This window comes from Pteropus vampyrus, unplaced genomic scaffold (genome assembly GCF_000151845.1).
Source record: "Pteropus vampyrus isolate Shadow unplaced genomic scaffold, Pvam_2.0 Scaffold36, whole genome shotgun sequence".
NCBI lineage: Eukaryota > Metazoa > Chordata > Mammalia > Chiroptera > Pteropodidae > Pteropus > Pteropus vampyrus.
Genome location: NW_011888817.1, coordinates 11,924,477 through 11,946,157, shown reverse-complemented (window position 1 = coordinate 11,946,157; position 21,681 = coordinate 11,924,477). Strand labels below are relative to the sequence as shown.

General features: G+C 43.1%; 2 protein-coding genes across 8 annotated transcripts in view; both read right to left on the bottom strand.

Annotated features, from left to right (window-relative positions):
- The window catches only part of AGO3 (argonaute 3, RISC catalytic component), a 102,488-nt gene extending 100,739 nt beyond the window's left edge, over positions 1-1,749 (bottom strand). The window contains exon 1 of one of the 2 annotated variants that reach the window (XM_011357973.2): positions 1,234-1,749. In XM_011357973.2, coding sequence (XP_011356275.1) covers positions 1,234-1,256 — 23 coding nt within the window. In that variant the 5' untranslated portion in view covers positions 1,257-1,749. The remainder of the gene's footprint in view (positions 1-1,233) is intronic. The other variant, XM_011357971.2, reaches the window with a different exon arrangement.
- Positions 1,750-2,124: 375 nt separating this feature from the next.
- Positions 2,125-21,681, bottom strand: part of AGO1 (argonaute 1, RISC catalytic component) — a 40,017-nt gene continuing 20,460 nt past the window's right edge. For 4 of the 6 annotated variants that reach the window (XM_011357967.2, XM_023529361.1, XM_011357970.2 and 1 more), the window contains 7 exons: positions 17,310-17,469; positions 17,040-17,130; positions 16,035-16,229; positions 14,194-14,328; positions 13,487-13,588; positions 12,986-13,185; positions 2,125-12,743 (listed from right to left, as the gene is read on the bottom strand). In XM_011357967.2, the coding sequence (XP_011356269.1) occupies positions 12,635-12,743; positions 12,986-13,185; positions 13,487-13,588; positions 14,194-14,328; positions 16,035-16,229; positions 17,040-17,130; positions 17,310-17,469 (992 nt within the window). In that variant the 3' untranslated portion in view covers positions 2,125-12,634. The remainder of the gene's footprint in view (positions 12,744-12,985; positions 13,186-13,486; positions 13,589-14,193; positions 14,329-16,034; positions 16,230-17,039; positions 17,131-17,309; positions 17,470-21,681) is intronic. The other 2 variants (XM_011357968.2, XM_023529360.1) reach the window with 2 other exon arrangements.

Genomic DNA, 21,681 nt, shown 5'->3' with positions numbered 1-21,681 from the left:
AAAGGAGACTAAAACTTTTCACAATCCGGACAACCTTCCCTTTTTAATTAGATATGAAGGGGAAAAAATTAAGCATGCAAAAGAGATGGTACAAATTGATTAGAGAAAACTCCATATACTAAAACTTGTAATAAAGCCCCTCACTACCCCACCTCTACAATTTCTGAGTGCTTTTGCATCCACCCGACAAATTATATTCCTCAATCAACAAATTATCATTATGTCACTGATTTCTTTTACTTAAATTATTCTTATCTCATATTCAGGTACCTCCCAAACTGGCAAGATGAGATGTGAGATTCAAGGGCTTAGTAACAAGACACCCCCCACAGCCAATATTTTGAAAATTAACTTATAAATTCTTGACTGTCTGGATGAAGCATACTTTCAAATTTAACATACCATATAAACGATGCTTTGAAAAGCAAGCCATTATGTAACTAATATCTACTTTATGTCCCTGAATTACTTGAGAACCATAAAGAGTGCTTTTTCCTTTAAAATAACTACTGCCCAAGTTGTAGTTTTTTCTCGACTACCGTTTTGTCCAAAGAGAAAAAGGTTTCTTAAATTCTCAATTTCCAAAAATATGACAGCCGCTTCTCTAAGGAATAGTGAATGAAAAACAAAATACTGTCAGCAACTTTAAGATCCACCTCCTCACATAAGCAGTGATCCAGGCTGGTATGACATTTCCAAGATCCTCAGGAACTATATTCCATGCTGCCTGCTCGCGACACTGCCACAAACATCAGAAGAGAACTTGGGGATGGCAGAAATGCCATCTTACATATGCACTTTATACAAGCTATTTTAAACTTAATTTCATCTGTTATCTCACTGTATCTTCATAACTACCTCAAGAGGTACGGTAGAGTGTTGGTCGCCCAGCGCCTCTACGGGACACACAACCCGGTTAAAAGGACACGCACACCGTTACATCTCCGACTGGAATAACAAAAACGAAGGCAAACCCTTCTAAACGCCAGGAAAAGAAGAATGTCGCCGAGAGAACCCCAAACTTCAATACTTTCCTCTCCCCCCAGTTTCGCCTACTCAGTGGCTCCGGGGAACTGCGGCGGGGCTGCGGGAAGGCGGAGGAGGGGCCGGGTGGGGGGCGGAGAGGGGGAGCCGCCCGGACAGCGTTCACCTCGCGCCCCGGGGCCGGCTGAGGGAGCGACGATGCTCTGGAGACACCACCACAGACCGAGCCAGAGGCTCTCCCACACTCACCTGCGGAGCCGATTTCCATTCATGGAGCTGGGGGGAGTGCTTCGAGCGAGAAGGGCGCCCGCCACTGGGGGCCAGAAGGCGGTGCAGGGGGCGACGCGGAGCGACAGGCACTCTCACTCGGCCTCGAGGCGGGGTGGCGACGGCTTCTTCTCAGCAACTGCACTCCGAAAGCTCTCGCCAGGAAGAGCTGCCGTCGGGAGGCAGCACGCGACTAGGCGAGAGGAAGGAGAAGCGTGAGACGAGAGAGGCGCTCCGTACGGAACTTGCGTCGCCCGCGGCCGCTTACGCTGCCGCTGCCCCTCCACGACTGCGGCGCAGCCGCCGCCGACCTCCCTGGGGGCCGCCCCCGGAAGCCCGCTGGCGTCAGTTCCGCTGCCCGGGATCGCCCGACGTCCAAGCCTCGCCTCTCCGTCCCAAGCCGTGCGGGCGCGACGTCGGTGCGGACGCGGCTGGCGCTGAAGACGCAAGGGAGGAGTTGGGAGGGGGCGGCGAGCCTGGGCGGAGTCTGGGCACGCGCAGCGGGGCCCGCCCTCCCACGGTCCTCCCACCGTCCTCCCCTGGGCTGTGCTGGCCCACTACAACCCCGAGGGGCGGGAATCTTCGCACCACCCTGGTGCGGACCCGTGCCTGCCTGCGACGTCGCGGAGGGCGGTAGAGCTTACCTGAGGAGGAGCCTACCTGGAACGGGGCTGGCCTGAGGCTCAGGGCCACCCACCTTCCCATGCCCCTCCCTCCACGCCTCCTCAACATGCAGCCAAGTAACCACAATTGAACACGCTAAGTCCACAGGGCTGCTTTGACGACCATTTGGGGGAGAGGGGATGTACAATTTAGCTGAAGAAATGATTAATAGACAGGACATTACACAAATATCAGATCGAATAACTTCCATTTTTAAAACTCTTTAATAGTGCCTCGTCACACTGACATCCAAACTCCAGGGCCAAAACGCACGGCGTAACGGGGGCCCCGCCTTTCTCAAGCTAGACTTCACTATGCTACAGCTATACTGGTCCGCTTCTAATTCCCCTAGCCCATCTTTCCGACAATGAGCCTCTCTACTTTCCGGTTCCTTTGACCAGGAACATTCTCTCCACCCTCGCCCCTTCTTTTTCTACCTCAACTTAAGACTTATCTCAGAGAAGCCTTTCCCGGTATGGTGGGGCACCCGTTTTTCTATCACCGTATTTTCTTAATCCTGTTCCAACTTGTAATTTGTTTTACTACTTTATTGTGTGACCCCCTCCCTCACTAGAATGTAAGCTTTATTAGATTACCAGGAGCAGCACATTAACTGGCAAATAGTAGGCCCTTACTATGTTATCTTTAATGCAAGCTTATTTTATTTAGGCCCACTCGACTTTTCCCTATGTCCCTAAGCATCAGTAATGTTGTTTAGACTTTTCAAAGTTAAAGTACATTCTCCTTTAAAAAAAAAAGCTTGGGCTAAAGAGGAGAAAGTATCCTATCTTCAACTCTTCCCCCTCCCTCCCCCCAATCACAGCGGAACTATGGACCAGTTACTTGAGCCTCTGGGCTTCAGTTTCCTCCTCTTAAAAATGGAGAGAACATGTGTTGTGAGGTTAGGGAATGTATATAAAGCACAGAGAACTCTCCCTAAATGTCAGTGAATAAAAAAGTATTTACTATAGTTACCATTTTAAAGCACTTATTGATACACCTACCGTAAACACTTCATAGATGGATGGGATTAAAACCCACATCAGACTCCGATTCTTTCACTTCTTCCTTTCCATCCTTAATCCTTTTTACTGAAAATGTCCTCCCCGATTTTAAAATGTCAAATTAAATGTCACCAGATAAAACATGGTATCTTCAAAGCCATTTTCAATCTTTGACAGTACACAATCCAAGTCTATAGCAGCATCTGACAGAGTAAATATCAACTGTTGTGCAAGAGTCTATCACACCTTCAACCCACAATTTTAGGACTGATTCCCTAAATGACTGCAGGCTTCTTCGGCATGGTGATGGTGATGAACCGTGGAGGTGGGTCACTGTCTTCTTTGACATGGATAAAGCAGGAGTTAGACCTTTTAATTAGGTCCAATTTAATAAATGTCAATGATGCCTTCCCATCTACTACTGCTTTAGAATGAACCCATGTGAAATGTTCATGAATTGTACTATCAGGAATTGGGAAGGCCAAAAATGTTTGAATGATTCTGCCAAAAGTAAAGTTGTATGAGGCTTTCCTTGACCACACGCACATCCTATTTTTGGATAACCTCATTCTCAAATGAGTCTTGCTCTTAAGGGCATAAAACGGGGTCTTTGTGCAACTTGTTAAGTGTCATAGACCCAGAACAGTGCCAGAGCCTAGCCCATAGCAGCATTCTGTAAATATATGTGGGATGCACGGATGGATGGAGAAATGAGTGGGTTTCAAGAATGGGACTCAGGAATCAGGCTAAAACTCTGCCCTCATCCCATGTGGCACTGGTTGTTCTCAGAAGAGAGAACTATAAAACAGTACAGAAATCTCAGGGGCAAGGAAATGAATGCCTGCTGAAAGTTGCATTCCTAAGATTTCCGTGCTAGATAAACATCACCACTGGATGAGGAGAGCAACTGGATAGAATCTTCTCCTCTCACATGGATTAAAGTTAGTCGATTTGACATTTGAGTTCAAATCTCTTCTCCTATACCAGAAGTTTTTAAAACAGCAGAAAGGAAGCTACAGTTGACCTCTAACCAACACAGTAGTTAGAGGGGTCAACTCCTGTGCAGTTTAAAACTTGTGTATGACTTCTGGCTCCCCAAAAACTTAACTACAGATGTCCCTCAGTATGCTGGGGGGATTGGTTCCAGGATCCCCTGTGGATACCAAAATCCATGGATGTTCAAGTCCCTTATATAGAATGGTGTAAAACAATGTATACAGTTGACCCTCCACATCTGCAATTCCCAGCCAGAGGTTGAAAATACTGTTTTTTGATCGCAGCTGGTTGAATCCGTGGATGCAAAACCTGGGGATACACAGGGCCGACTGTATGTTTATAGAAAAAACCCACGTATAAGTGAACCCACACAGTTCAAGCCTGTGTTGTTCAAGGATCAACTGTACTTTGTATTGCAGTAGGTCATAATATAAAACATATTGGCTTTAGAGATAGAGCTGAGAGTGAAGGCCCTCTGCTACTATCTGTGATCCTAGGAAGTTAATCTGAGCCTCACATTCCTCATCTGTAAAAAAACAGAGGACTACGTAGACCAGACACTGCTGGATACCCAATCAAGAGCCTTTACCCCCTTCTTTCTTGCCTAACAGACATGACTTGTCTTTCTAATCCATATGATTTAGAGGATAACTCCTAATTAATCTAAGTCGCTCGTGATGGATGATCTCATTTGCTTTGCCAATGACAGGAATGGGAAGATGACCTATTTCTAGCATATGAAACTTGAGGACAGATGTGTTGAGGTTTCCAGGGATTTTCTTACTTTAAATGAAACACTGTAAGACAATGTTGTGTCAGCATTTCCTTTCTGAAATTACAGTAGCCATCTTGGGACCCTGAGGTGAACCAGCATGAGGATAAACCAACATAGAGGATAGCAGAGCAAAAAAACTGCAAGAACCTGGTTTGTTATTATCATTAAGCCACGAATTAACCAACCTCATAGCCATATTAAATCAGGACTTCTTGTCATGTAATAATTTCCTTATTTAAGCCAACTTAATTGGGGTTTTGTTATATGCAATTGGAGGTAATTGATAAACTACTTCACATGAATGCTGTGAAGATGCAATTAAATAAGATAAACAGATATTGTACAAAACACCTAGCCAAGTATTCAAAGAACCTAAGACCTTCCTTTTCCAGTTCACTTCCATTAACTCATAGGCCTTTTCCAAAAAACTGACTGGGAGCTCCCACTGCCTCTTTTAAGGAGAATGTTACTTGCCTTCAGAAGGTGGGGAATAGGAACAGAGGGCTCCCTACAAGGGGGCCCTCAAGATTTTTTGTCCCAAAAAGATATTGCCAAGAGGATAGTGTTGAAGCTGCTGCAGTCCAGAGCAAGAGGATGGTGTGTTCCAGCACAGCAGGCCACACTGGCCTAAAAAACCTTGATACAGTATGCTGGGGAAGGCAGTCATGGTGCTTAAGTGGGGAACTTCTAGAATGTACCTCATCTCCAAGTCCACTTTTTCAGCTCCTCCTTGACAGAGCTACTTTATAGAGTGCTCTGTCATGCTCTGTGCACATTTTATACTTGCCAGGTTTCTTTAGCCTGTATCCCAAGGAGTAAATGTTTTGAAAGCTAGAAACAAACAGGGAGAGCTACTTGCTACGATTCAGTGCTACCTGCCAGTCAAGCAGTACAGACAGCAGTCTGGGGATGGCTCAGACTCAGAACTTGAAAATAGTCTTCTTTTTGTACTATAACCCTTTCCTTCAGCCACCAAACCCAAACTGCCATGAAATCCCGGGGTCTGCAAAGCCAAGAGATACTCAACAAATAAACGGCCTCACTCTACTCCAAGCCACTTGTTAGACAAGAATGTGCTATATGTTATCAATTGACAAGGCAGAGAGGGACAGCTGTTAAAAGCAATACTGAAACGGGATGTCAAGCCTTAACTTGAGCTCCAGGACCAGACAAATCAAGCTTTGGGCTCCTTCCGTCTGTTTCTCTTGAGTAGCAACCAACAGCCAAATCCTGAAACCCTTTTAACATCAATCAATAAAACTAGAATTTATGGCAAAAGAAGTGCCATAATGATCATCTTCCCACTTGCTCTGCTAAATATTTCTGCTTCATTAAGGGTTATAAATTTAACCTTATTTCAATTGGGAAAAATCTCTTCCATGTTCCAATTTGCTCTTCAAGTTCAACCAACCTAACACTTGTTGCTGAAAAGGGGCATGGGTCTGGCTGGCTAGCTCCCAAGGGAATCTGGTAGGTGGTAGCCACAGGTTAGCGCTGCTATTTGAAAAGTCATAACACTTGGCCTCCAGAGGAATGCTAGGCCCACTTATGTACAATTACTAGCTGCACTGAAAATTTCTCACTGGGCCCTGTGCCAGAATCCTTCTCTGAGCAATCTTCCCACAGAATAACAATGCTCTAGCAGTACCAGGGAGGGATGCCAGAACCTACAAGCTGGACAATTGTGCCATCAACTTAAGGTACAAACCCAAAGAACCTCCAAGTTGGGGTGAGAGTGAGAAAAGATGATGGTAATCTGGTTAAGTTTCTGCTTACCTGAAGATTTATAAATGCTGAGTCCATCCTATGCACTCAATATCACCTTTTGATTCCCTGTACCCCACCCCCTATATTCATAAACCAGATTACTAGCTCATTTTGATTCTATTCACAAACTTATGCTATGACTGTAAAATGACAAAAAATGAATAGAATGTAGTTTCTGCTCCTAGGAGTTCAAAGGCTCTGGAGGAAACAAGTCATGAAAATAAATAGAGCAAGCTGCCAAGTACTACTGAGTGCACTGGAACACCATCTATGACACTGGTTAGGAACAAAATTAGGTTTGTTTATTTTATTCTTTTACAAGTATCTCCTGAGGACAGGAGGAAGCTGGAGGTGGTGGTGGCGGTTGTGGCGAACAACTTGGAAGTCCTAGTCTTAGCCTCATTCAAATCAGCTTTTTCCAAAGCTCATTTTCAAGAAACACTGGAGAATGACCATAAAGTTATAAAATCCCAGAGAAGAAGGGGTGGAGGATGGTAAACTGAGTAGAAAAAAATATCCCCTCCTAACTGCAACAGTTCATGTTGTTAATCACACCCTTCTTGGGTTACCTAACCCACTCTTCTCCCATCTCATTAAATCAGTCAAAAATATACAAGGTATCTACTAGTGATCTGACAATCATTTTAGGTTCTGCTTCCTCCCCTCATCCCTTAAATTGTGTTTCCTAGAGTTGTACACAATGTCTCTCACTCTACTTTTTCTAAACCATCTTGTTCATTCCTATGGCTTTAACTATCATCTATATGAGTATAAATCTCATTTCTATAATTGCAGTTTTGTAGTCTTCCCTGAGCACCAAAACGTTAAGTGTTTACTGGAAACCTTAACCTCATTGCCCCATGGGAACCTCAAAACTCAGTCTACACAAGGCTAATTGTCTTTCTTCATAAAATTCACCACCTTCCTTTTATAGCCTTCCCTCTCCCCATCTTGGTTAGAGGAAATGTCCCAATACACTCACTTGCTCAAGCAGAAACCTGGGCATTAGCCTCTACTCCTCTCTTCCCCTTCCTTCTATCATCCATTCAGTCTTATTAATTCTATCTCCTGAGTGTTTCTCAAATCTGCCCTTTCCTCTCTATCTTCACTGCTATAGCCTTACAGCCTTGTTCCAGTCCTTCATTATCTCTCTCCTGTACCAGAGGACCATTTGGCTACTCATATCCCCCACCAAACTTTAAGCTCCTTAAGAAGACAGTTTTCCTCATTTTTGAATTATGCCTGCCTTTTCTCCCACAATACTGCTGGACACAGTACTTCACATGTTTGCTGAAGAATAAATGGAGGCCCTGTGAAGTTTGATTACATACAATCTGCAGTTTTAACACTCTGGAATTTGTTTTATCCACTTTCCTCTTCTATAAGTGATGATTCTGTTCTTGTAATAATCTATTATTCTAACCTAAAGGCTATCAGAGATATAATTAATCCCACCAGTATGCTTTGCTACTAGAAAAAAAAAAGAGAGAGAGAGAGAGACCGCACTTTAGAAATAGACGCCACCATTCTTTATAAAACAGAATTGTGCTGCTGCTGTTGTTTGCTTTAGAAGGAACTGTACATTACAGCTGCTGGGATAATTTTACAATAGACTGGACAAGGTACAGCTCAAAGCAGGACACAAACACAAGTCTCAAAGGGAAACAAATGCAAACAAGTACACAGCTGTGGGGCTCCAGGGACATTTCCCTATCCATGCTGGACTTGAGAGGGACAAAAGTTTAGAAACTAAAGTAAAACCCAGAGTAGTCACACATGCCCACCAGATGGTTGCTAAGTGCCAAAATCACACACCAATCAGGTTGGACTGTGTGCACAGAAAAGTCAATTCATTTTTCCTTATTGCTACTACACCAGGGGACTCAGTGCATTGGACACATTGTCTTTACTTGAACAATCCTTGGAGAGTTTATTTTCCTTTTTAAAGAAGGAAATCTGCCATTCCCACCTTATTCTGATTTTTTTGTTTTGTTTTGAGCCATTACGTCCACTCCCTTTCTTGGGTTCCCAAACAGCAGCCAGAGGTTCTGAGTCGGTAGGAGTAAGAGGAGAGCACCAACCTAGCCTCTCCCTGCTCAGGGAGAAGGCAAGTCCTAATAAATTGAGGGAAAGAGAAAACCAGAGCATCCTTTCTCCCCAATCTGTTTCCAAGGCTAAACAGAAAAGAGTGCCCTGCATATCCCTGCCACAATCAGACTTTAAGGAAGGTAGTCCAGCTACCATCCTGGATTGACCTAGGCCCAGTAAATATAAATAAAAATAGTTTTCCCCAATGTAGTTTCCAAAACTGCATTTTGGCTAGTTTGAGATGACATTCTACCCTGAAGGGAAAGGAACTTCCGTACTTGTTACATATGACACCAGGTCTAAAACACTGTCCTATGGGCCTTGCAGATATTCCATGGGCCAGCTAAGTCAATGTCCCCTTGGCTGCCCAGCTTGAGTGCTAGTCACATTTACAAAATTCTGGACAAGAAAAAGAAAACCCCCAAGAACATTGTTGCTTTGCCAAAGAAGAGCTATCTAGTAGGTAGGAACCAAGAGCTTTTTAGGGAGGTCTCACACCTTTAGGTATCTTCTTCTCAAGCATTATTCTAAGCCTAAATTCCCTGCAACAAGAGCCCCGGGCTTATCCCCAAAGGCCAGCAGTAGCACCTCAACCCCCAATGGGTCAAGCTGAACTGGAAAAATGATCAAGAAGGAGAGCTCTCCTTTCCCATCTTTTATCCAAATTCTCTCCATTTACTTCCCATCACTCTCTTCTTCCTCCATGTCTACCCCCTAACTGTCCAATCCTGAATACTCAAGTAGCTCAACCCTAGCAGATCCTCAGGAAAGAGAAGCCCCAGGTAGAAATCTAGAAAAAGCAACGAGAGAAACCAACTCCAAGGAGTGGACAGGTATGGAAATTGCCATAAGCCCCCTGATTTCATGACAGTTGGGCAGGCCTGCTGCTCTGCCCTAGTGTAAGCTTGAGGGCAATCCAACCCAAAGAGGATACTACTGGGCTTGGGGAACAGGTTCTTGGTCTTCTGCAGCCAAAGAGCTAAGCCTGATCTTGCCAGCTAACAGTGGGATCATCACAGCCATGCAGAGAATTCATCATTACATAGGCAGACAGGCAGGCAGATCAGCAAGCAAGCTGAGTAAATAAAGAGAAGAGAAGAGGAAAAAAAAAAAAAAAAGAAAAGCAAGCCAGAGAAAGAGAGAAGAGAAAAAGCAAGGCAAAAAGTGGAGCAAAGGAAGCAAGAGAACTGTATAAGATGATGAGGCTAGGCTAGGGTCATCTCAGTGCTTCCTCAGAACTTGAGTGAGAAGCACCACTTAAACTAAATCTAAGAAAGCCAAAGCTCGTTGCCAACACCAATTCCCAATCTGCATGCACCACTTTTCAAATAAGAATAATCCTCAAGATCAAGGGTATTTTTCAAGTCTCAAAGATTTAAAAAAAAAAAAAAAAAATCAGAGCAAGAAGTTATTTTCTTGCCATCGCCCAAGCTGCTTCTCTTACTTTATTTCTTGAATGGCATGTGCAATGCCAAGGGGCTAAAAAAGAAAAATGCATTTCAAGCCCCAGCTCCAAATCCGACTAGAGAAAGTGAGGCAAAGAGAAAAAGAAGAGAATACAAACTTGTTGCTGAGGGTAGGGTGGCTACCACTAACTCCTTATGGATATTTGCAAATGCTGGTGAATGACTGGACCTCCAGGAATAGTGCCCTGATCCCAGCCCCAAATGCACCCAAGAAGAGAACATGCAGAGCCCACCGTCCCAAGAGAGCTCCCCTCTCCTAAGGGTGACTGAACACGAAGTAGACAATATATGAAGGCGATGGACAGGGCAGATGGAGTGTTGGCATCACTCTCTTTAGGCACTTGTGTAAGGAATGTAGGCTCTCCAGTGAGATGCCTCCTCCCAGAGTTCTCCATTCTGGCATTCAGCTGGGCTGTGCCCATGGGGCACCCCATGCTATAACCAGAGGAGAGAAGCAAAAGAGGAGTTACTCAACAGTCCTGATGCCTTCCTCCATAATCAATGTTTGTGCTACGTTTTGTGAAGTCGCTGAACAAAGTAGCCAACCAGAACAGAACCTGGGAGAGACTTTTGCATAGCAAATCTGGGTCTGTACAAGGGCTGCTGGGGAGGGGAAATAATAGCTCTAACTACACAGGTCCGGATTTAAACCGGCCTTCCTCTGGCTGGCCTCCAAGCCTGAGCTAGGTCTAAAGTGTCATGGCTTCATCACCAGACTGGGGCAAACCCAAGCCCAGGTGCCTCAAAAAGAGGAATTTCCACACTGAAGCTGCAAGTTCTCATCCCGTGGGACAGGAGAAAATGAACAGTCAAGGAAAGAGGGGGCCTTGCCTCAAGGCCAGGAGACACCAAGATAGACCCCCCCTACTTTTCCGGTTCTGTAAGACAACCAAACCCTATCTCTATCCAAAGAGACAAAAACAAACGAAACAAACAAACAAAAAACAAAACAAAAAACAAAGCCCATGCCACCCACTCACATGCCCTAGTGGGAAACTGGGAAAAATTCATTTGTGTAAACAGAAGCAATAGGGAGCAGCAAAATCCCCCAGTCTGTTCACAGGACACACTGGAATCTGGGATGAGCCAAAGTATCAGAGGACAGTCCAAAGGAAGGGAAGATGCACTTGCAGGAAAGGGTGCAGGGCAGTGCAGAGAAGGGATCCTGTAGCAAGAAAAAGGTATTTTCTGCACAGAGAAAGGATGGAGCCCGAGCCCCACCTTAGGGAGATAACCACCCCTTACTTAGCCAGGCCAATGAACAAGTCAGGTACATAATTCCTTCTAATGGCTCAATGTTTCTGGGATGTAAACTTGTAGGGCATGGGAGGGATTTCCAGATTTTGGCAATAGACTCAAGTTATGGTATAAAAATAACATTTAGTTTTTGCTCTTGTTTTCTTATTTTAGACTTAAGGATTGTTTGTTATAAGACACCCCAGTTAAGAAATATTGAAACTTAAAGAGACTTGACTATCAGGGGAAAAAAGAAGCCAAGAGTGAGAAAAGCTATGAAAGTAACTCTAGACCCAGGCAGGTGGGAAGGTGGAGGGGACAGGAAGGAAAGGAGGCATAAGTAGAAAGGCCAGAGGCCAGTTATCTCAGCAGCTCCAAGACTTGTCAGGTCTGAAAGTGCAAATGTCAATGGATTTTAACCATCTTGAGGTTGTAATCTTTTAAAAAGCTCGATGAATATGGAAGTTAATTCCTTCAAATGCAAAATAGCTGGCGCTCTGGCTGGAGGCTTGTTGGGTTAGGGTCTTTCTTCCCCACCTACCTCCTCTCCCACCCCCACCCCATCCCCCCAAAGAAAGGTACAAAAGGTTGCAGTTCTGCAGCATTACCGTTACAGGGAAGGCACTGGTTACCCACCAGCAGGGTGGAAGGAAGACAGGGTCGTGTCACTTCAGAGCTAAGTGCCATAGTGCCTTTAAGTCTTATTAGGGGCTGGATGTCTGTCAGGGAGGAGGTGTAAGGTAGGGTAGAAAAGGTGGAGAGAGCGCAATACAGGAAAGGGGGGTGGCAGTGAGGGGAGGAGCAACCAAAACCATTGGCATTAAAAATCTTCCTACAAACTGGATTCTCAACCCATTAAAACACCTTCTATCCTAAAATATTGATCTGGGTCTGGTTTCGTTTTTCTTAAACAAATCTAGACCTTTTCTGATTAAGGCTCCTAAAAAATCCTTCCCTCTTCCCACCCACTTTCTCAAGCCCCTCACTTTCCCATCTAAAATATCAAATCCAAACCTACCAGCTTTTGTCCGAAGGGCTGCAGAGCCGACCTTATCAGGCTGTCAGGCATGAGTCTTTAGCACTGTGAGTCACATGAGACACCTGTGTGTATGGTGGGCACCAGTGCTGCCCCTCTTGGTCCAGTGGGGTCAGGGCCAGATGTGACAAGATGGGGTGAGGGATGCGGGGGCATGAGGTGGATATCAGATTTCTGGCTGGTGATCTGGCTTACTGGCCCTGTTCCCCGCCCTTTCGCCCCCTCTGTAGAAGGCCTTCTGCACTCCTTCCTACTCTACCTCCCTCTTCCCTGCTTCCTCTGGATTTGGGCGGCACAGCTCTTGGGGCTTGGAAAACTTTCTTCTATCCAGTGAGGTAACAGCGTTCTGCCTTCAAGCGAAGTACATGGTGCGCAGAGTATCCTGGTGAACCTGCACGGCTTTGGCCAGGGCCTGGGGGTCCCGCCCATTGCTCTGCCCCGATATGTGGCTTCCCTCTCCACTGAAAAGGAAAAATGAAAGAAGTCCTTCCTGGTGAACTGAGCTGCTGCTAATCACTTCCCCCATCCCTAGGGTGCCAATTCCCATACAAATTTAAGAAAACAAACCCAACCCAGATTTGGGTAGATGAACCCAGGGACACCAAGTTGAACAACACCCATTTCCTTCTATCCAAGAAAAGTTGGGAGAGTCCAGTACCAGAGGCTGAAGCAAAAAGGAAGCCAGCCTGATCTCAGGACTCACCTGTCGTGCTCCTTGTCCACTAGGTGGTATCGTGCTCGAAAAGCCACCAGGCGGGCATAGTAGGCAGGTGCTGGGATAGAGACGGAGCGTGTGCATCGTACATAAGTGTGGCACAGCTGGTACGTCAAGATCTGGAGCTCATCTGCTGTGAAACGGTTGTCATCCCAAAGGACATAGTAATGGGATGGTCGGCTGGTGCCCTGGGAAGATAGGAAGGTGAGGGGCTCTAGACTGGACAGAGGGGTCAGCTGATAAGGAACAGGATCACCGTTAAGCGTATGGCTAGGTTGGAAGACCCAACCCATGAAAAGGCAAGCACAAAGTCACCTATGTCATAAAGCATCTTTCTGATGGGCAATCTGCCTAAGATGTTCAAAGTGCACTTCTGTTCAAGACAATCTTGATTTGAAAACCACTCAGTAATGACTGATATATTCTGGAGGCATGGTAAAAATCAACTAATTTTGACCCATTGGAAACCCCAGGTCATAACCCAGCTACCTGGATGCCTGCATGGCTGCACAGATAGAAGTCAAACTCAAATGGGTGGGTGATGTTGGTGTCCACAGTAGTCCCAGCTGGGATGTTACCACTCTTCCCAATCTGTGTAGAGACAAAGACAACCAAGATTCCCAAATCAGTCTGGCCCTAACTAGGGCCCCAACTCAATTCTACTCTGACTCCACCAGAATCCCAAGAATCAAGCAAAAGTTGCTGTTCCCAGAGGGTATTGGGCCTTGAAATGGCTTCTAAAGTCACACAACCTGTGTTTAAGTGCTGGTTTCTTCATTTATTAGCTGTGTGATCTTAGCAAGTCATTTAACCTTTCTGAGGTTAAACTAGAGATAATAATAGTACCTACCTCACAGGGCTGCTGTGAGGAAGACGCCTTGTACAGTGTCTGGCACATAGTAGAAGTTCAATAAATGGTAGTTCCCTTTCCCTTCTCTGGGAGCTGGTCTATATATGGGGTCTATAAGCCAGGGAGCTAGGAGGAGGGAGAGGAAGTATAAGGGAAGGAGGGGGAGAAGGGAGAAACAAAGGGAACGAGGTGGTAGAGGAAGGACAAGAGCTAGAGGGAAGAAAGGAGCCAGAGAGGATAAATAGGCAAGGACAAAATCCCCAGATATTATCTCAAGGGCTTCTTCCATATTAAGAGAAGGAAGACAGGACGAAGGTACAGGTGGCTTCCTCAATCCCTCACTCACTCGCTCATTCTTGTCAGCACAAAAAAGGCGGGTGTGATGGCGTTTCTGCACCACAATATAAGTGATCCCAGGCTGGTAGTCCTTTTCCAGTTTGATGCAGGCATCACGAATGGCGAGCAGCTCATAGTGGAGGATCTAGGCACAGGGTGAAGAAGGAGACAGAGCTATAGCTACTCATGAATTCACACACTTTCTGAACTAAGGGGTTGCCACTTGTAACATGGCTTTTTGCTCAGTCTCCTTTATAAGATGACACCAAACCACTAGTGCTGATGGGCCCTTTCTGCCAATAGCAGCCTTATATGCAGTTTACCTAATAGGTTCCTATAAAACCTTGGCTGGGAGGCTTGGCATCAGCAGAGAGCACTCACCTGGTTCCTATGCATAAATAGACCCCAAATTAGACACAGAACCAAGGTTCACAGAAAAATCACTAAAATCACAAAGCCCAAAATAAGGTCAACTTCAGAATCAGAAAGATAATGAGAGTTCCTCTGTGAGCCCCAAGAGCAGACAAAGTTGGAAACAGCAAAGAGCAGACACAATGCAGGGATGGGTACAGAGGGAGTAGATGAATTTAATCCCACAAAAAAGCAGGATTATAATGAAATGGCTAAAGATGAAGACACAGGTAAATAACCATAGGTAATAGTTACCTTGTGGCCTTAGCTATCAGATACAGAGAGTTAAACTGTATGGTAGAAGTGGATAGACTTGTAATCGATTAGAACTAGAGTTAAACCCAGGTTTTATCAGGTTGTATTCCCTGAGCAAATTACTTAAACCCTGTAAATTTCATCTTCTACACATCTACTAAGTTACTATGAAGTTACGAACAGCCTCACAAAGCTGTTGTGAAGACTAAAACAGATAATTAATAAAAGCATAGAAAACCTAGTAGGGACTTAATAACTGCTGATTGCTTTGCCAAGCAGTTTGACTTTTAACTCAAGGCTATGTGAAGCCACTAGACATTTCTGAACAGAGATATGATATAAATTTATCTGGTATTTTAGGAAACACTGGATGCCTTAAAGGAAATTGAGCCTAATGGTTAACAGCATAGACTTTGGAATCAGTCCAATTTATATAAATCCCAGTTCTACCACTTATTAGCTTAGGTGACACTGAAGAAATCATTTAACATTTCTAAGCCTCAGATTTCTCATCTGTCAAATGGAATAATTATTATTTCATAGGGCTACTGTAAGCATTAACTAGAACATACATAAAGTGCTTAGCACAGTTCATGGCACATAAAAGGTACCCAATAAATGGTAGTTATATTATTAAATGACAGTCAAGGAGACCAGTTCAGTATACTAAACAATAGAATATGAAGGCCTGGAAGGCAGAAACAATAGGAAGAATATTATAAAGAAAGGTCAAAAGCAGTGGCTCTCTCAAGTGTGGCCTCTGGACAAGCAGTATTACCTAGGAATTCGCCAGATCTACAAATTCTAGGGCTCCATCCTAAACTCACTAAATCAGAAATTCTAAGGATAAAACCCTGCAAACTGTTTTAACAAGCCCTGCTGATAATCTTGATGCATGCTAAAAAGTTTGAGAACCACTGGTCTAAATAATCAGTCCTCAACATGAAACAACTAGTAAATAGAAACTGAGGGCATTCTATTACACGAAAAAAGGTCTATAGATGCTTTTACATGCCACCTCTCATTTTTGATTTCTGCTCCCAAGCCTATATTCTATTTAGCAAAGTTCTCAAGAAGTAGCACCTCTAAGTGCCAATAGCTTAGAAAATGTATCATGTACTCTCTGCTACTATTAGGTCCTCTGGCCTTAATATGAAGGTTTTCCTCATCTACTGTGGGCCCTACCTGGGGAAGCTGGCCTTCAGGAACCCCATCTCGGTAGAAGATGATGCGGGTAGGCTTGAAACGGGTGGACTTGTAGAACTGGATGAGCAGCTCACGCACCATGTAGGATAAATCTTCAATGATCTCCTGCCGAGGTCGCTGTACCCGCACAGTAGCACAGTAACGGCTGGGGTGGGCATCCATACTGCCTACCACCTGACAATCAATGAAGCAGGATCAGACCCCAGAAACCCTCCCTACCCTCCCAACACTGTCAGGTTTGAGGAAAAGTTTCTCAGCAAGAAAACTATGCAATTGAAGTGAGTAGGGGTTTGGATTCAGTTAGCTCTAGTTTCGATCTCTGTTCTATCACACAAGCAGAAGATACTTTTCAAAAGGGACAGTGGCCAGAGCCTAGGATGGATGGCCACAAGGAAAATAGGGATAAATAAGCATAATGTAAGGGTTCTCTACATTTATTGAGTTAAGTTCAGTCTGCCTAGAGAAATGAGAGGGTTGAAGAAAGAGAATTGGGAAGGAAGGCCTGATCCCTCTAGCGATTCAGAAGCCCCTAGGGGACAGGGAACAGAGAAGTCAGAAGAGGGATTAGAGAGACAACTCATCTATGAGGTGGAAAGGGGATAGGGATGGGGAAGAGGACAGTCCCAGCAACTGAGTAACTCTCTTAAAAGGGATTTCAGAGAAGAAATGTGAGTCACCACCATATCTATATTTCATGGGGAAAAAGAGATAAATTTGAACAAAGAGGAGTGATGGAGACTGGGTCAAGTCTTTGGCCACAGCCTACACTCTCATTTGCTCTCACTGAAAAAAGAAAGAAAAAAAGACACCATATAGTTAGTTTTATGAAGATACCAAGGGAGTGGTTAATGGTGATGATCAGCTGAAAGGAAAAGATCTTATGAAGGGTCAAGCACCAGAGCTAAGAGAAGGAAATTATGTGTAGTCTTGGGAGCTCAGAGCTAAGAGGAGAACCTTACGAGGAAGTTGGAGAGTATCACTCACTGCTGTGATAGAAGGTTTTTTTCCATCCCCTGCTGGGGGGTGTGTAACATCTGCTCCCAGGAATATCACTGGCTGTTGAAAGACTGCGGAGCTGAACAAAGAAGAGAAAACAAATGGTGAGGAGTTGGGTTTTCTCTTCCTGGCCATCTAGTACCCACTATGGTCCTCTTTCCCTTGTGTCTGCCTCATTCTGCCTGGCCAGGGTCCTATCTTTTCATCAATTCCCACAATGGTACCTTGCTTAACAAGGGCAAGTAGGTAATAGCATACCGCTGGTGTGGGACTAGGATGTTGTTAATGCCACCAAGTTTGACATTGATCTTCAGGCAGAGGTTGGAGAGAGTCTGAGGCGAGGTCTTGACCACATTCTTCACTTGCACACACTGTGTAGCCATTCCCAAGAGTGTATCTCCAACACGTTTCACCTCAGCTATAAGAAGGGAGAGAACTAATTAGTGCATTCACAAATACTGAATGCCTACTAGATGCCAGGCAGTACTGGACGTGCTAGGGACCACAGTGGTGATCAGAAACACATAGGGTCCCCACTCTTATATTGTTTACTATCTAATGACTAATTTTAAAAATCATGAAAAGTACAATGTTAAATGCTACAATAGAAAAATTCATGGAACTATGAGAGCATAAAATAGGGGATAATAACCTAGCCAGGAAAGGACTGAGTAAGCAATTACGAACTGAAATCTAAAGGTAAAAAAGAACATAGAAGAGAGGGGGAATTTGGGAGAGAACATTCTAGGCAAAAATGCACTCTGACAGGAGATAGCATTCTATGTTTGACAAACAAAAAGGCCAAAGTAACTACAAAGGAGAGCAAAGGAACCATAGTGTGAGAGAAAGAATGTGGTCATTAGACTGACCTAGGGAAGAAATGAGAGTAGTTTACATTAAGAAGGCAGTTGTTAAGATAGAGAGAAACAAAGTTGAGAGATAGTTAAGAAATTCCAAGAATACATACATATGTAAATAAGGGAAAATAATTTCTGTGTTGCTAGCTTTTGTAATAAAATAGATAGATCATAAATTCTTTTTGAGACACTTTGAGTTCCAAGTGCTTTTTGGTCATCACAGTGAGGATATGAACTAGACAACTGGATATAGAAGGTGGAAGCTAAAGACTAGTCTGAAATGAAAATGTAAAATTTGTTAAATGTTTAAGTACAGGTAGTAAGTGAAGATAATAAACTTGATGGGATTATCAAGAGAACAGAGGAAAAAGAGAAGAGAGCTTAGACCTGAATTTCGAGGAACTCCCAATATTTGCAGAACAGGAAGATGAGTCTGCAAAGGAGAAAAATCCAGAGAAATAATAGGAAGAAAAAGACAGCTGTATCATGATTGTCAAGAGAAGAGAGAGAGTTTGAAACAGAAGCAAGTGTTCAACTAAGTCAAATGCTACTAAGAAATCAGGTAAAATGAAGACCAGAAATGTCCTTTGGATTTAGTGAAATCGAGGCAAAAAATTAATGTATACAGGCGAAAACTATTTTGGTGATATAAAGAACCAAGAAGGAGGCAGAGGATCAATGAAGGGTTTGGTGTGTTTTTAATGGGAAAGACTTGAGCATGTTTAAAAAACTAAAGGGATTATTTCCACTTCCAAGAGAGATGGAATAGTTAGTAGTAAACCAGTGCTTCTATAGAGAACATTCAGAAAAGCCAGATAAAATACAGAAATCATCTCACAGAGATGAGATATCTATCCCCTGCAGCTGCTTTCACCCTGATACATTTGCTGATTCTAGGTGTGGGCAGGAGGCTGAGATTTTAGGCTTTGCACCAGCAGAGGAACCCATTGCCAGGGGATAGAGAATGCTACAGAGTTTCTGGCAGAAATAAACCAGTTCTACATGTGAAAGGTTAAAAATAAAAATCGAAAAGAAAACATAGACGGGAGCACTTGAGATCTTGCTCCCAGGCATATGTTATCAGTTTGGCTCAGATAAACTTTTATGAAAATTCTTAAAAAAAAGAAACCGTAAACTAGTATCTTCATGACCTTGGCATTTCTTAAACAGGACATATAAAGTCCTAGCCTAAAGGAAAAATATTAATAAACTGGACTACATTAAAATTTCTGTTCAATGAAAGACCCCTTTAAGGAAGTAAAAAGGCAAGCCACAGAGCAGAGATAATATAGATAATATACATACATATTCAATAAAGGGATTATATAGAACACCTATAAATTAATAAGAAAAAGGTAGTTAAGTCTATTTAAAAAAGGAAAAGACCTGAGCAGGCACTTTACAAAAGAGGCTAGTGAAACTGTCAATAGAAATATAAAGTTACTCAATCTTATCAATCAGAAAAATCAAATTAAAAGCACAATGCAACATCACTAAACATCCACAAGAATGGCTAAAATGAAAGAAACGATACCAAGTTTGTTAAAGATATAAAGTATCTAGAACTCTCATACACTGCTGTTGGAAGTGTAAATTTGTACACTTAAAATCCAATCCCTCTGAGATATACACCCAATAGAAATGGGTATATGTGTTCAAAGAACATGTACAAGAAATGTTCACTGAAGCATTATTTATAACAGTAAAAACTGGAAACAACCCAAATGTGTCCATTAACAGTATAATGGATAAATATATGTAAACTGCGTTATAAACTACAACTATACAAATATGGATGAATCTCACAAACATAATGTTGAATAAAAAAAGCCAGACACAAAAAAAGTATATGAAATGTGATTCCATTTATATAAAGTTTAAAGACAGACAGAACTAATCTATGGTGTTAGAAGCCAGAATAATAGTGGTTAGTTACCACTGATGGGAAGTTTTAATGACTGGGAGCCTGGGGCTGTGGTAAGTTCTGCTGCCAGAACTTAGTACCGGTTACACTGCTGTGACATTTTGTGAAAATTCATTGAACTGAATATATAATATTTCTATATGTATATTATATTTCAATAAAAAGTTTATATAAAAAAAGACAGTATATCAATTTTGTGGAGAGTAAGAAGTTAACAATACTGAGGACAGGATGAGGTATGGTACCAGATCAGAACTGGGCAAATGTCACACTATTCTTCTACACTTTCAAGGCAACCACAATACAACTGGACTTGCTTCAACCATCAACAGAGAATTCCATTCACCTGGCCTCCCAGGAGTGTGGATGAAGGGTCTTTAGAAGAATCTGACTGGTCCTCTTATCTGCTGGCTCAACTCCTAGGCAAATAGCTCCATTGTCCAAGTGGTATAATCAAGGAGCAACATTTATGTGGAAGAAACGCAAGGTCCTAATTAAGGCATGAGACTGCAGAGAAATATAACATTACTGAGCCCAGGAAAAGGAAAATTCTCTGAGTAAGCATTACCTGCCCCAAGCGCGCTGCACTATATACTCCCCAGATAAACCAAACATTGGATTCTCCCTTTAATGGAGGGAACCATAAACACTGATAATTACTCAAGACAGTTCTTGAGTAGTTATTTTCCATCCAAGGGCCATCAATTTAAGGCCCAAGAGAGACATGGACTGGAAGTCAACCAACCTCTCTCCATAAATAGTTACCGAGAATCACGTCAGTGGAAGGTTCTACCTTAAGTGTATGTATGCAGAGGGAAGAAGATCTATTCCATGATCAAAGTAATACCAAGCAAGGTAGTAACTGATCAGCAACCTGATAAAATTTCTCGAAGAATCCAGAGACAAGTTCATCTTCCAGGTGGGATGAGAAGAAAAACCTTCAGAAATAAGTATACTTAAACTGGGACTTATAGGATGGAGAGAATTTTAAGGACAAAGTTGGGGATAAGAAATAGAGTACCTAGATATTCTAGGCAAAGGCGAATGATATGAGCAAAACCAGAGACTGGAAAGTACAGACAAAAAATGAGCATTTAGAGTATCTACTATGTGCCAGGCATCATGTTAGATGCTGCTTTTTATATAGTTAATTCATGAGGCTCAGAAAGGTTAGGTAATTTGCCTAAGACAGTAAACTGGCAGAGCCAAGATTAAAATCCAGTTTTAATTTCAGAACAAGTGACCTTTCTGGTATGAGTGGCAAAGAGAAGAGTGTAAGATAAAGCTGAAAAGGTTAAACTATTATTGGGGCCCTGAAAACCTTTTATTTTGTGAATGGACCATGAAGGGTTTTTTTGTGGGGAGGAGAGAGTTGGGAGCAGAGTTACAAAAAGTCTCATCCAGTAACATATTTAAGGAAGATTTAAGAAGGAATGTTAGAACTGAGTTGAGAAGTGTGGTTAGAGAGCAGGAAATATATAAATATACCTTAAGACTATAAAAAAGAACACTGAAGGTAAAGCAAAGAGAAGATAGATTGCTTCCAAAGTTTGGATGAAGGTACCTAGAAGCAATGTGATGCCAAACCCAAGAGAAGTAAAAAAGGGCTTACTAGTAGTCAAAGAAGCTACTAAAGTGATGCATCGCCTACCAAAACATTTGCTTTTTTCACCAATGTATTCAGGATCTAGTGCAGTGTTTCACACATAGCAGGTCATCAATAAACTTTCGATGAAGTAAGGAAGAGAAGTCAAAGGACCAGATGGGAGCTGCAGAGAGGTCAAGGGTTGGATCAAGATTTTAATAATTCATTATAACATATAATAATAGGTTATGACTAAATCAACTG